General features: G+C 42.2%; 1 protein-coding gene across 3 annotated transcripts in view; it reads right to left on the bottom strand.

The window, feature by feature from the left end:
• ASTN1 (astrotactin 1) overlaps positions 1-15960 on the bottom strand; it is a 328942-nt gene that overhangs the window by 77914 nt on the left and 235068 nt on the right. For all 3 annotated transcript variants that reach the window (XM_059073144.2, XM_067031110.1, XM_059073133.2), the window contains exons 12-16: positions 14232-14398; positions 11648-11842; positions 10148-10275; positions 3976-4080; positions 1521-1709 (exon numbers count right to left, since the gene is read on the bottom strand). In XM_059073144.2, coding sequence (XP_058929127.1) covers positions 1521-1709; positions 3976-4080; positions 10148-10275; positions 11648-11842; positions 14232-14398 — 784 coding nt within the window. The remainder of the gene's footprint in view (positions 1-1520; positions 1710-3975; positions 4081-10147; positions 10276-11647; positions 11843-14231; positions 14399-15960) is intronic.

Here is a 15960-nt window from a genome sequence, read left to right as displayed (position 1 = left end):
CCTAGAGCCTGGCAATCCTTGAACCACCGACAAACAGAAATAGAGGAGGCTTTAGTCCTTTGGTTCAATCACTAGGCTCTGGCATGGAAATATAACAAAGTTTTGCCAGCTGGAACTGGTCTTATAGAAATGTGCTTACATTATACTCCTCTTGGCAAATTGGAATCAGAATAATTTTAAGATGCTGAAGTTTGAAGGGATACAAGAAGCCTGTGGTTGTCTCTTTGAGCTTAGAGGAATCAGGACCTGGGGGGAAGCCTGCAGTCCAGGTACAAGCTTCTTGCTTCTTTTGGAAGAAAGCTCCCAGCCAGAAGAGGGGCTCTCATGCCTCTAGTACCTCTTGAGCAAGACAAAACAGAAATCTGTACGGAGCTCAGAGAACCAAGAGCATCTCAGCCACAGGAGCATATTTTCCCCCACTGTAGCACTGATGACAGCAGGGGGTCCCTAGTCTCAGAGGAACCCTTGATCATTAAATCTTAGGATGACCTACTTCTTGAGTTTTCACTGTGCTAATTTCATCACTTGCCCTTTAGCAACTCACACATCCATAATTTGAGCTCATCAGAATGCCATGAGGATAAGCTCAGAAGAAGAAATTCCATGAATGGCAATTCTAAACCAGTCTTGGTTGATCAGGACACAAATTTACCAGCCAGTACTCCTCCTACATCAGAAGGTGATTCAAAGGGTTCCAGAGGGCTTCCCTGGTGGCGCGGTTGAGAGCCTGCCTGCCAATACAGGGGACACGGGTTCGTGTCCCGGTCCGGGGAGATCCCACATGCCGTGGAGCAGCTAGGCCCGTGAGCCATGGCCGCTGAGCCTGCGCGACCGGAGCCTGTGCTCCGCAACGGGAGAGGCCACAACAGTGAGAGGCCCGCGTACCGCAGGAAAAAAAAAAAAACGGGTTCCAGAAATTCCAATTTCTTATACTTACTTGGACTGAATACTAACTTGCCATCAAACAGTGGACCAAGATTTATTTGTGAGGCTGTTATCCAGCACTATACAAACACCTGGGGCAATGGAGATTTCCTCATAGCACACAGCAGTAGGAAAAATGCCCCTAAACACAGGGCAGGATGGAGTGAGAAGGGGTTTACTATGCAGTTACCCGAAGGGGTTGCCAGCCAGTGTAGGATGGGATTGCCAGAGGCAGGGAGGGGTGGGGGAGACTGCAACGCTCTCCTTTTCTCCCCTACCCCATAAGAACGGTCTAGTATTTTGCCCGTGCTATGGTAACAGGATGAATGGTGACTGCTAAGCCCTTTAGAAGACTCTCTCTATGATAACCCGCTCAGTGGTCATACAGTTTGGACCCCCTCCTGCATATAAAGTTTTCCCAAATACTCCCATTTTGACATTTGATTTTAGCAACCAAAGCTTGGCAATTTAAAGGGTGGGCAAGAACATCGAGGCAAATCTGAATTAGTCCTTCACCTGTTTTTGGTCCTATGGATGTACCTAGGCAGCCAGGACTTGCACAGGGAGTAGAACTTGCTGATGAGCATGTCACTCACCTTTGCTGATGTCTTCATATTCCAGCCAGAGTCGCCGCTGGACCTGCTTGTTTGGGTACCAGATAGAGCAGGATTCCTCAAAGCCGTAGATAGCTTCCTGGATGTAATGGTTGCCAAACTGGTCCAACAAGGCTACAAAATCCCCACGAGATGTAGCCCCGTCTATGGAGTGGAGAGCATTGCTGAGGGCTACGGAGAAACGTCACCCAAGAAAAAGAGTGAGGACTTACAGTATGGGTATCTGGATCCCCAGGCTGTCCAGCCTCAATGTGCAAGTGCCATGTGGCCCACAGTGATGCTGGAGAGCTGGCTGGAGCTACCAGGTACTTCCAGGTAGCTAAATCAGACATTTCAGTTCCCAGAAGAATATTTCTTCCACCCAGTTAGCTATGTTGTTAACTTCGTGCAAGTTAAGTATAACATTATCAAATCTCCACTACCTCCCTGCTTAAGGCAACGTTTTTTTTTTTCAAATCACAAGTCATGACATTAAATCAATTTAGTGAGCTCAAATAATAGCATTAAAAAAATGAAAAAGAATAGCACAGTCTAAAATAGAAACGCAAATACCAGCAAAGAACATTTCACTTGGGAAGATGAAGTATGGCTTCATGAACCTTCTGTGGTGTTGTACGTGGGGACATGCCTGTGCACAAGGTCACGGTGTAAAATGTGCTATAACTGTGGGTAGTGACCAAAAAAGTTTTCAGGATGCTGCCTTGATGCAGAGAAATGGGTAATAGGAAGATAATGGAAAAAGAAAGATAAGGAAAGTCACTAAAACACTGCTTAGATTTATTTAAGAAAATCAAAAGTATAAAGACTTTGAAATGGCAAATGGAGGAAAGAATCTGTTTGCCTCCTCCCCAGACAAATCTCCTTGGATTTGCCTTCCCTGTTTAAGAGAATTGTATTTGTCAGAAAGATAACCTATGGCAATTTTTCCAAATCCAATACCTTCTCTACCTGACCAACTTTGTACAGCCTTCTTTTTGACACACCTGTGTCCTATCAGGACAAGGCAGAGCCCAGCCCAGGCTTGAGACCCCAAGTGCAGAGGTCCACATCGTCCATGACACCATGTGTGGCTTTTAAAAGCACATGGCAACAGAGACATGTGATTGTTAACCCCTGATATGCATAGCACCTGTGCTGCGTGCAAACTGAGTATGTGAAAAATACTGCCGTATTTTTCTAGGATGAAGAGTAACTTCATTCGTTCCAAGTGTTTTCTGCACCAGCAGAGGTTCACTTCAGTAATAGCCACATCCCAATACCTTATTGCCAAGAACTCTTTCGTGATAGAAAATAAAAAGTTCTGAGTCCCTCTGTGTACTTTGGAGATGTTCTATATCCTTAATGCCTCTTCTTTCTCTAGTACACGTCTCACTTCTCTTCACAACTCTCTATCTATCCCTTACCCTCTATCTCTCTCTAGGTGGCCCTAAGCCTCGGCCTCCCTGTTACCGACCCTGAGTCCTCTTTCCTTGTCTTGTTCCTTTGCCAACAATCACATCTGGCTCTAGTTACCCTTTTATTCAATACAGCAAAGCCAGACTCTGGAGCATAAACTTCAGGTCTGGTACATTCTTTAGGTAGCCCCAGAGGAAGGAGTAGAGTAATGTTCTTCTGGTCCATGGGGATGAGGCAGAATAGGGATATAAACCTATGTTAAGGCCACTTTGTAGAAATTTCCTCTTTTGAAAATTGCACAGTGGGATTGCTCAAATGCTAGGAAAAACTTGACTCAAGGCATTTATCACTAAGATTTGACGAATATTTATACAAGGTGCCTCATGTTTCTGTTTTGGAACAATTTATCCTAAGTTCAGAATTCACTACTCCTTAACTTATTAGATATAAAGACATATATGTAAAACATAGATGTAGATGTAAATAAATCTACATCCATCAATCTATCAATCTATCTATCCATCCATCTATCTTGCTTGCTTGCTTTTAGGAACCATAGCCGTTTTCTATTTTTCCACTCCCCTTCCTCTTTCTTGCTCTCTTTCCCTTATTTCTTTCATCATATAGAACCTCTAAAGTACAGTAAAGTATACTCTTTGCATTTGGAAAGCTTTATTCTGTCAATTTATAAAAAGTTTGCTTTTGCATATCCTCTCTACACACTGGGTGACCCCAGGAAATATGATAAAGTAAGTGTTTATATTTATCTTCAGTAAGTGTTTATATTTATCTTTATCTTTATCTTGCCCTTTCCATCTCTTCTATTATCCAAGATAAAACTTGCAATTTAATCTATGCTAAGAAAATGATCCGATTCCAGCCATTTGCCCTGAAGGGTGAATCGAGTGACTAGGTTATAGATCTTGTGGAGTGGCTACATTTTGGATGGCATCTTCAACATTGATAAAAGGCTTGTGCGCCCTTGGGAAGGAATGCCACACCCCAGGAGCAGGTGGGAGGGATGGCTTGCAGCTGTGCTCACCCTGAGAGACAGTCACTTGTTTGAGTTTGATGTGGTACATCACAGAGCGGACCTTCCAGTGCTGCAGGACGGGGTATCCGGACACCTCACTGAAGTTCACCATCCCTAGGGACAGAGGAAATGTAGGCTCAGTGCATGTAGTGGATTCTCAAGTGCCAAGTCTACTGGGTTAGGGGGCGTAATTGTGAGGAAATGAGAAAGCATTTTTGGATGGAGAAAATTTCTGGAATCATAGTAACAACAGCTATCACTTATTGAACCTATACTCTGTGCCAGGCACTTTGTATATAGTCATACCTTATAAACTAGGTGTTATTGTCTGCATCTTATAAATGAGAAAACTGAAGCTTAGAGAGGAGTTTGCATAAGGGCCCTAAGCCACCAGGTAGAGCCAGGATAAAGTTACAGATGTGTCTGAGACCAGAACAGGGTTCGTAACTATTCTACTACAATACTCCCTTAATAAACTCATATGAAACACTGGGCTTACTGTAACACACAGGTTTTTACTCTCTTTAATAGCTGCAATAATTGACTCAGCTCAAGTTCCTGATAACATCGATTTTTGTGTCCCATTTAACCAATTTGTGTTCCGTATTTAAGTTTTAATTACTCTGAAGCTGATAATGTTTGTTTCATCTTTACCGGGAGGGATAGTGTCAGCATGACTCAGTTAGTAAGGGGCAGGAATGGGCCCTATACTGAGTGTCATCTCTGTGCTAGACACATGATAGGCACTTTATTTGTGGTCCCTATTTTACAGGTGGGAAAACTGAGGCTCTGGGAAGCCAACTTACTTATCCAAGGTCATTCTCAATAAATACATCCTTGTAGCCTCTTAGTGATGTTGTAATGAGCTGTTCTTGTTTGAACACCTTGGAGAAAGAGTGGCACTCTACTTAAATTCTAGCCATTACTATAAACATAAAATGCTACAGAAACAAAATAATTAGGCCACAGGAAATAAAAAAATCACCTTGCTAAGTTTAGAGCACCAATTTTGGCTTCATTTCTATGCCTGATATATGCACATGTGTGCGTATATATGTACATATGCAAATATAATGGCCACATATATGATAAATTTAGATAGATAGTGAGTGTGTGTGTGTAAATATAATGGCAATAATACATACGTAGTGAATTATCCTGCCATTTTGACCCATGCTTCCTTCAGGCTAAATCAACTAATTTAGTACCTAAACTGGATGAAGAGTAGGTAGGATTAATTAGCTGCTTGTCAACTCTGATCAAATTAGCTGAGTAGCTGCCAAATTTCCATTTCTGTGTGAATCATATGGGAATGATTATTGGTAGAAAAACAGGAAAAAAAGGTCAGAAGAGGTGCTTACTGAATCAATTGCTTAAATTTGATCTCAGGTAATCAAAGATAAGTTACTGGAAACTAAAAGAAGGTTTTCAGCAATTTTCTTTTCAAATGCTCTTCTTTCAGGGCATTAAGCTTTGTGACAGTAGTCATACTTCTCCATACTCTGGCTTTTTGCCTTTATGTTAATTGTAAAAGCGTATAAAGGAACTTCTAACTTTACAAGTTTAAGACTCCAGTCACATACCTCCAAGGTACGTTTCATTAGAGTTATAATGTGCATGTTTTGTAAAACTCTTGTATGTAGTATGCATTCTCTAGTGATGCGAGCTCATCAGCTTGCTGTTATTTCAGAAACTCTATTAATAAAAAGATAGCAAGCCCGATAAATAAAGATTTTTCAATATATCAGAAAACATTCCCTTTAATGGACTTGTTTCCTAGCAGAAAAAGAAAAGGGCAGGAAATCAGGAGGTGGGAGTTCTAAGGCACCCATGCTGCTGAAGAAGGCAGTTTCTGCCTGCCAATCCACTGGCCTGAGCTTCCTCTCTGGCTACCTGGCCAGGGGACCTTGTGATTCTCAGTTGTTGCATCTGTAAAGTGAGCGGCTTAGCTCAGATGACCCCTTGTTTCCTTTTCAATTCTGTGATTCCAACCAGCTGTGTGACTTGGAGCTAGGCAACTCATTTCTTTCAGTTTTTGTATCTGAAAAGTGGGGCTGACAGTATTCATCCTGCCTACTTTACAGGTAGGTTGTCAGGACAAAATAAAGTTACGGGTATAAGAGCACATTGAGAAAAGATAAAACATCATATACGTACATGGTTTCCATAATGTTGTCCCCCTCCTCCCTACCTCTCTCTCATCACTTCTAATTGTGTGAACTTGACATTTGTTAATTGACGTTTTTGTTATAAATTCCCAGGCCTTAGTTCAGGTCAGTAGAGGGAAGGGAAAATAAAAGAAGCACGGGTGTTGGCGGTGGGCAGGGATGACAGTGTCCCACATTCGCCCAGGATGAGCCAAACAACTGAACCCCATTACTTCAGTGCTAAACAACAATTCTACTGATTGCCTTTATGCTACACCATAGTCAGGGAAACAGTTATATAACTGTTAATGCTCGGGAAATGTTGTTCTGTGCCCATTACAGATAATATTTCCACTAGTTAAAAGGAAAGGGATATTTTAAAATATGTATTTTCTGGCTGAGTCACAGGATTCTTTCTCATTGTGCCCTTGCAATGCGGTTAGTTCCAGTTTTTTATTTCATTTTATTATTATTTGTGATACATTTGTGAATGACTTTTTTTCTAAACAAAATATCTCTGTTTTCTCAAGAAAGAACATTATTCTTCCCTACATATGCTCGAAAAATGAAAGGGAGGGAGGGAGGGAGGGGGGAGAGAGAGAGAGAGAGAGAGAAAGAAAGAAAGAAGAAAGGAAGAAAGAAAGAAAGAAGAAAGGAAGGAAGGAAGAAAGAAAGTTACTTTTATCCTGTTATTTTATTGAAATGTCAAGGGGATATTTAAGATTTCGTGATTATGGCGCCCATCGGACCCATGAATGTGACCAGCAGCCTCCTCTTCCTCCTTGATCTGCCTCTGGACTCTTTTTTTTTCTCAGCTGAGAGACTGAAAATACAAATGGATGATGGCCAGACCACATGTAAAAACAGAACTCTGACCCACAATCTGCAGCAACCAGCCCAGTAAACCACGCTATTATCTACAGCAACCAGCCCAAGAAGCTAATCTACCGTCTCTAAGTCAGACTTGCAGGAAGTCAGACCATTATCTCTTCTAGTTCAGGAAGCCAAATAATAACCCCTGTAACAATCAGGCCAAACTCACCAGGACTTGATTAATAACTGACAGCTTCCCTAATTTTTGTTCTTGCTTCCAAGTTAGGTTCCACCAGAGAAAGTCAAATAGGTCTCCTAAACATTTACCTAAGAATACCTCACTCCTGGTTAGTTGGATCACCTGCCAACAGCTTACATGCCTATCAGGGCATATCTGAAGCCCTTCCTTTTTTCCACTCTGAAGCTTTCCTACTTCTCTGCCTGCCTCTCAGTCTCTGCCAAAATGCAAGTGATGGTGGCTGACTCCCTTGCTGTGTGTAAATAGCCTTTACCTGTTTTCATTTTGTTGGTCTTCATTTATTTCCACACAACTTATAACACCAAAAAGGTCTGTAAAGAATAAGAGTTCTTAACTGTTTTGGTAAGGAAGAAGGTAATCAGCAAGATAAAACACATACATCAGAAATTTTCCAGTACATTCTTTAAGCCAATAATTCTGAAAGATCGAAATAGCTGTTATGTGTAAAAGGATTCTCCAGTTAAATAGATTTGGGAATTGCTGGGCTAAGTAAAGTAAAATGTATTTCTTTAGTGCAGGACTTCTCGGAATCCGTTCCAAGCTCAGGTGCTGCAGATTGCTGAGAGATAGATGGCTACCGTCTTTCCAAATTATTTGAAGATAGAACCTATTTATGAGTGGAGGGCTGGTTTTTCATGAAAAAAACATGCTTGAAAATGCTGATATAGAAGAATCTGAAGATCACTTTCGCCCTAAAATCTTTTAAGCTTGGAGGTTTATGGGGATTGTGACCTATAATTGCACATAGTGAGGCATGATATGACATTCTCTGTATGACTCTCAAGAAAGATATAATTAAAATGTTACCAGAACCAGGAAATAAATATGGAAGAAAAGTGGTCAACCATCTCTAACTGATTCTTCTAGTTATTCTGGGCTTTGAAAAACAAGACTGATTCCTTCTTACATCAAAGGAAATACCTACTCTTGGACTAACTGGTATCACTTCTTAATCAAAATACATTAAAAAGAAAGGCTGGGTAGAAAACTAGCAGGTCAAGAAAAGTTCTCTCTGTACTTTTAGGAATGTCACTGTCTCAAGACCATGAAAAAGGGAAGGTCCCACCAGGACATCCTTCCACTCCTTTTGCCTCTGATATACCAAACCAGGAGAGGTCCAAGGGCTCAGGGAAGAAAGAAGTTTCTCTTGTGGATTTGTACAAAGTTTGGATCTTTTTCTTATTTCCAAAGATGGAGATTCAGACACATGTTTTTCTGATGTTGCTCAGATCTATCCTCCCCAGAAAGCTCAGGTAGCATCCAGGACTACTCTGTGTCTTCCCAGCCTGACAACTGAACTCTCACCTCCACGTAAGTTCTAATGTGTGAGAGAATTGTCCTGGTGACTCTTTAAACAGAAGCCAGGTAGTTTATTGGCAGTGTGGAGCCTGTCCTACTTCTGTGCGACACCTCACGCCTCCTTTACAAGGCATTTTACACACACCCAGCAAGTGTTTCTCAGCCAATGACATGGAAACAAGAAAACTAGATTGCCAAACACTAGAGACGTAGGCTTTCAGGACACACCCAGAGGTGCACTTTAATTTTTTCAGGTTTGTGTGTGTGTGTGTATTGTGTGTGTGTGATCTTTTAGAAGGCAGCTTATTTTGATGAGATTTATTTCTGGTCCAGAACATATCTAATTGTTTTCTCTCTTGCGCCCTTTCCTTCTTCTATAAGGAAAACACAATTTGGTAGTTTGAATGTTCCTATTTTCTTTCTTCCTTGGTATATTTATTTGTTTCATAAACATACATCTCAGTATGTATCAGGAACTGTTTTTATAACTTTATGAATATTTATTCCTCATACTAATCCTATCAGAAAGATAATACTATAATATCCATTTTTACAGGTAAAAAACTGAGCCATGGAGAAGGTAAGTAACTTGTCCAAGATCACACAGCCAGTGAAGAGTTGAGCTTAGCTGTTGGGATCCAGAGCCTAAGCTAGGGATCACTATGCTATACTAACTCAGACAGACCTACTTCTAATCCCATTCTGGTCTAAACAAAATTTTTGGACATAACTTGATATCTGAAAAAGTCTTACACTCAGTTCAAGCCATTCTTCATAAAAGGGAAAAATAAAGGGGAGAAGGGTCTAGAATAAGGAAGACATAGAATGAAGAAGGGAGAGGAGTAATGGAGAAATGAACAAAGCTGACAATGGAAGAGCTCATGTCGAGACTCCTAGTAAATGATGCTGAGTTCCCTGGTTGGCTGCCTCTTAAGGGTCCCTGGAACACTTTGAAATGCCTTCTTTGGTCCAGGAGGTGCTAACTGGGGGTCTTTAGCGGCACAGAAAGGAGAAACGACCCCTAGTATTCCTGCCTCTCCCAATCAGCCCATACCTTCGTTCCACAGTGAGCCGAGGAGAAGAGTGCCATTGGGCTCAAAGCAACATTGAGTGACCGGTGTTATGATCCCCATCTTATGATGGGGGCCATGAGACCCCAAGAGACTGTATTGTCTAATGTCACACAGCTAGAAAGTAGCAGAGCCAGGAGTCAAACCCAGGGTCGTTTGACAACAAAGCTCTATCATTTTCTATTCTCTTACACTGCTCTAGAAGCACTTGCCAGGGAACCAATGACAGATATTTAGGCTCTAAGCAATCCACCTTCTTTCTACCTCTACTGTGACCTAGTCACTTCCTCTAATCCACTGAGAACTCTGAACTCTCACATATCTATTATTTCATTTGTTTTCAAAGCATCCCAATAAGACTAGCAGGGAAAGGTATTATGGCCATTTTGCAGATAATTATGTAATAATATTGGCCGTTTTACTGATAAATAATCCTACTAGTGTTCAGTTTTAGGACTGAGCTTTTATCACATGTCAAGAAAATCACTGGCTTTGAAACCAAAATAAGCAATGTCAAGAGTCTTGAGCTTACAGCATCATAGGGAGCTGCTTGTTTGTTTCTGCCACTTAAGCAAGGTGTTTGGCACACTCACCAGTCAAGAAGTCTGGGTCCGGGGTTGGTTCTGAGATCTCCTCCAGGCACTGATTCTCCAGGGGGACAGTGGCCACCACAAGACCGTCTGGCAGTTGCTGGTCTAAACCTCGAGCAAAGTTGTTTTGCCTGGAAACAGAGGCCGACTTTCATCTCTGAGTGTTCAAGTGAATGCCACTCTTTGGTGAGCGATCTATGTCTCAACCCACAATGGACCAAAAACTTCCCCTCAAGCTGAACCCCACTCGATGTACATGTCTGGAGCAAGACACGAGTGTGAGAAGTAGGGCAGGGGCTGAGGGAGATGAGAAATAAACCAGCTGAAAAGGTCTACTTACAAGATCGAGAATATTCTTCCCCCCATCCCACCCCAGTCCCTACTCCCTGATCCCCTCTCCACAAGATCTGGGCAAATGCAGCCACCACAATATTCATTATGACACCTCACTGCTTGCCATTGGCCAATGAGGTCCCAGGCTAAAGGGGGAAATTTTAGTAAAGTCTACTGTCTGTAACAGAAAACACAACTGACTCCAAAAGATAGCTCGTAAGTTTACTATCAGTTTGCTTGTAAGAGTCCAGACCTAGCTTGCTATCAACTGCTGGTCCATATTATAACACTTTCAACATCATCATCATCATCACCGCCATCATCTCCTGAAACGCATGGATTCTGAGGACAATGTATTCAAATAACCTAAGATAGATTAGGGACAGGGGTCAAATGGAGAATTTCCTAGAAATATTCTAAGTCAGTGGTTTGAAACATTTTGTTCTCAAGACCCCCTTTACACTCCTAAAAATAACTGAAGGCCCCAAGCAGCTTTTGTTTATGTAGATTATATCTATCAACATTTACCATATTAGAAATTGAAAGAAAAAAATTAAAAAATATGTATTGATATTTTTTAGATGACAATAATAAATCCATTAAATATTAACATGTCTTAAAAAATGATGAGACAAGTGGCATTATTTTACATTTTTTGCAAGTTTTTTAAACATCTGATTTCATAGAAGACAGCTGAATTCACACCTCTGCATTCAACTTATTGCAATATGTTGTTTGGATTGAAGTATATGAAGAAAACCCATCCTCTCTGTAGCTGGAAAAGGCAGGACTTTGAATATCCCCTGAGAGGATCTCAGGGACCCTCAGGGATTCTTGGACCATATTGAGGACCTATGCTAGATTGACTCATTAGCCAAGATTCAGAGGGATGATAGAACCTGAGCATTTTGTGGTGGCTTCCATGGAAAATCCTGTAGTCTCTGCCTGGGCAAGGTAAAAATTTATTTAACACTTTACTGTTCAGGGTTCTTGGGTTCTGGAAGGAAGAGTGTGAACCTAGTAAAGACCAGGGGAGATAAAATAACCTATCCTTTTAGGGTCACATTTACCTGGATCCAAGACACAAGACTTTATTCTGACTTTAAGACCCATCAGAGAAGAGATCCATCAACAGCCCTGAATAACCAGTGCTATGGATGTGGGGTTCACCTGAATGTTCCTTTCAGCACCTGTCCAGCAGCCACTTCCTTGGAATGGTTGTTGTAACCAAAGAACATCTCCCCAAAGAGGGTCTGGTTCATGGGGAGCTCTCTGCTTTCCCCACAGTCACCTCCCTCTGGACAGGTCTCTGCGATGAGTTGGCAAGAGCGTCCATCCACACCAAGCTTGTAATCCTCGATGCACCTAGCATGGTGGAAAGCTCAAGATAAGAAGTTATTCCATCAATGAGCCATGCAGCCAACGCAATCCAATAGATTGGAAAAATATGCCTTGGGAGAATGTTGGATAGCCAAAGATTATGAGTATCCTGATTTGATTTTGTCCCCTCTATGACTCAGTTTCTTAGGTCTATAAACCGAGTCTTCTTGCATTATGTGATCATACAGAGCCTCTCACCTTTCCTTCACAGATAAGTGCTTCCAGAGCTTTGCAGTTCTTTCTCCTCTAATAAGTGTAGGATTTCCCAGATAGGTCTGAGTAAGAATCACTGGATATAAGCTTATAAATGAGTTCACACATTTAAATCCAAAATATTATAGAGTCTTTCTCCAGAACAATCTATATGGCCAGACCCTGCATTTGTTTGGAGGGTAATTAGGCAGCAAAAAGAATGACACTGTGCTTAAGAAGTTAATAACCTTCTAACCTGGTCCTGTGACAAGTCAGCTAAGAAATTAAAAAGATTGATCATCTTGCAGCTGTGCTCCATTTGAACATATCCAAACACAAGATCAACCCATATTAACTCCCCCTTAGTTCAGAGTAGCATTCCTGAACTAAAGAGATGTTAGGGCATGTTGTGTGGACACCTCCTTGATATCCTCCCCATTAAGCCTGTGCAGTTACTCTAATGGAAGAGCAATACTGATGTTGGTAGATATGGGTCAATAACCTGTAAGTCATTAATTGGACTTTATTTGTAGTTATAGTGAGAAGAACATAATTTGTTCGTTCAAGTAAGAACGGCTTTGATAAAGCTGTCATTTTAAAAGCATATTGATTTAATTTGGGTCTCTCCTTAGAAACATACCAAATTTGGAACTTACAGATGTTCATGACATTAAAACACATCATTTATTGCTATCTATAGTAATTGTTGCAATAAGATAAAGACCTCTGTTCTATATAGAGGAACAAATTATCATAGTTTTAAGTGATGAGAAGCAATATTATCATGTCAATAATGCCCCCCTTTACTGGGTTACCTTGAATTAGCTGATTGAACTCCACATCTGTAAAAGTGAGGAAAAACAGTAGCTGCTTTGTTGGGTTACTGAGAAGATTAAGTGAGATACTGAACTCAGAGAACTTATGCTGTGCCTAGCCTATAGCAGGTGCTCATTAAATGCTGCTATCATCATTAGCAGAGGTACAAATGAAGCCTATGTTAATGTAACTGTTTTCCCCATTCACCATTTACCTATCGTGTGAACAGGTGTGAGCAGAGCTCTTTAATTATAAGTACATGTGATTTGGTCTTTCTAAAGAACCTCAAATCAAGGACTTCTTTTGGCAGGCTATATATAGTGGCTTGGAGAGTGCTAAATGTACATGTGTACCAAATTCTGATGAAATAGGAAAGAAAGTCCAGTTAGGGACCTACCGTATTAGTCCAGGCAACAGACCTGATTTGAGACCCACAAAGGAATTTATGGCACCAGCTTAGGTCTGGGACAAGATAAAGTGGTTCCTTCCTTGAGCCATAACACAGTGTTTCTGGAAAGAATTTTAAATTTGGCTGGTTCCTTCTTAGTCCATCCTGAGCATCTTGACAACTTGCCCTTTCACACTGCCCCATCTCCCCCATTCTCCTTTGTACTCATGGCCGCACATCCCATCGTAAACTCCTTTGATAGAGAGGAGACCAGATCTCATATCCTACTGTGTCTCCTATATCTGACACCTAACTAGGTTGTCTGCACAAAGTGGGTGCTCAAATATATGTTTATTAAATAAATAAATTCTATGCAACTTTGGCTGAATTTACCTCATTAATTGAAGCAGGTCAACCATAATGATAACATTACACAGACTTTAAAATTGAGATCAAGCTTCCATTTGTGGCATGGGATTTTACAAGAAACTAAACAGGAAAATTGCCACTTGCAAAGAAAGAAAATAAAATGAAATACAATAAAATAACATTACTAGTCCACTGAATAATCTTCTCATGATTATTCAGCAGGCACTGGCTTTCAGCAACAATCCAGCATGTCCCTTCTTTGATAATTGATTAGTTTCACACAATCTTTCCCAAGCTTTTGGACCGTGGAATCCTTTTGTCACAAAACAATTAACATAGCAGCACAAACACAGTTTGGAAATTCTGGTGTAAGCAGGCAATGATTTAGGTAAACCCCTAGGTCAGTTTCCTCATTTTCAGTGGTGACACTATAGATTTCCCCTAAGGGTCCTTGCAACTCTGACTTTAAAAAATGCTCCTCTTCCAGCCCTGAAGGGTCTTTCCTCAGAGCCTAAGGGCTGGCCTAGAGTGACCAGTTCACTTGGATTTACTTTCCTGAAAGTCCCTCATCCCAGTAAGCCGGCTGGCCTCGTGGGCAGCTCAACTCACCCGCAGAACATGAGGATGTTGTACACAGCAGGGTCGTCTGGGAAGGGTGCCATCTGCTGCAGACACAGCTGCTCACAGCCACCGTTGAAGCCATCAGAGCAGTCCACCCCGATGTGGCGGTCATAGCAACCAGAGCTGTCCTTCATGGGGCTGAGTCCGGAGGGGCACTGGCACAATCAGAAAGCATCCACACAGGTGGGTGAACCCGGGACCTGGGTTCTCTGGGAACCAGAGTGTAACCACTGATGCCTACTTTTAGCATTCAGCCTTGAAACCATCAACATTGGTAAGTAATGCACGAGTTTCCCACTATGCTGGACCCCCTATAAAAGCAAGTGGTCTTTTTTGACATCTTGCTTCTTCTCTCTGGGCACAGATCACACACATTTGCATTAAAGCTGATTCCTCCAACAGGCTGGAAGGGAGCATCGCAGCAAGACAGGGCCGAGGTGTGCTGGCCTCCCAGTTGGGCCTCAGGCGGGCAGGAGAGTGGAAGTGATGGGCCTGAATTAAAATGCATTAGAAGAGACTCCTTTGGGCTAGGGGAAGGGGGGTGCTGCTGTTTGGACTTAGGATTAATAGGACTTTACTTTTGATGTCCAAAGCACTTTGTCAACATTGGTACCGGACGGCAGTGTTGGAGAAAGTGGACTGAGCCAGGGCTGCCAGCCGGAAGCAAGAAGTGGACTTTCTCTGTGACCTTGGATGGAACCACTCTCTCCTAGTGAGAGTGGCGGTACTCATGACCTTCCCACCTCAAGGATGCCCTGAGGAAGATGCACAGACAAGGGTACCTGCTACCTGAGCACCCACAGGTGCCATACTTGGGTTTGGGCTTTATCCCAGTTCCCTGGACACTCAGTGTAAAACATTGAGTTTTCTGTACCACCACGTCCTCAATAAACTACCCAAGAATGACAGCAGAGGAGATAATGCAGGAAGAAATAATCAGTCAGGTCCCAGGCAAGATGAAAAGGCTTGGTGAGCAGTAGGGACACTCACAGGGGATCCACGATGAGCCTGCGTCTTACTCACGTAACCCTCACAGCATCCCGTAAGGTAAGCGTGCTGATTATCCTCACTTTACACGTGAAGAAATGGGGGCACAGAAAGCTTAACCTCCTTAACATCACATGGCTGATCATGGCAGGACCACACCTGAAACCTTGACAGGCTGCACCATCACCAGCTCACAGCACAATCAGGCTGTCACACTTACTAGTAGACGGGCGCTATGCTATGTGCTTTAGGTATTTCATCTCACAGCACCCTGTATTATCCTCATTTAATAGACCGGGAAACTATTAACATTGCCAATTAATGCATGAACTTCTTACTGCACTGGATTCCATCTAAAAGCCAATGAATATTTTTTGCCATCCTGCTTCTTCTGTCTATGCAAAAGATACTCTACGTTTACATTACTGCTGATTCTTTCCAACAGGCTGGAAGGGGAAAGATAACTTGCCCAGGGTCCAGTAGCTTATATGGGGCACAGCTGGGGGTCTGTCTTGATCTGACCTGATTTTAGTGACTGCTATACACCTACTGTCAGCTAGCTAAAACACTCCTCCAAAAGTAAAACCAAACAACAAAAAAAGCCTTTTAAAACTCGGTAGAGGGCTTCCCTGGTGGTGCAATGGTTGAGAGTCCGCCTGCCGATGCAGGGGACATGGGTTCATGCCCCGGTCCGGGAAGATCCCACATGCCGCGGAGCGGCTGGGCCCGT

This window comes from Kogia breviceps, chromosome 1 (assembly GCF_026419965.1).
Source record: "Kogia breviceps isolate mKogBre1 chromosome 1, mKogBre1 haplotype 1, whole genome shotgun sequence".
NCBI lineage: Eukaryota > Metazoa > Chordata > Mammalia > Artiodactyla > Physeteridae > Kogia > Kogia breviceps.
Note: the sequence above shows the minus strand (reverse complement) of the source record. Positions and strands in the feature narration are given on the sequence as shown.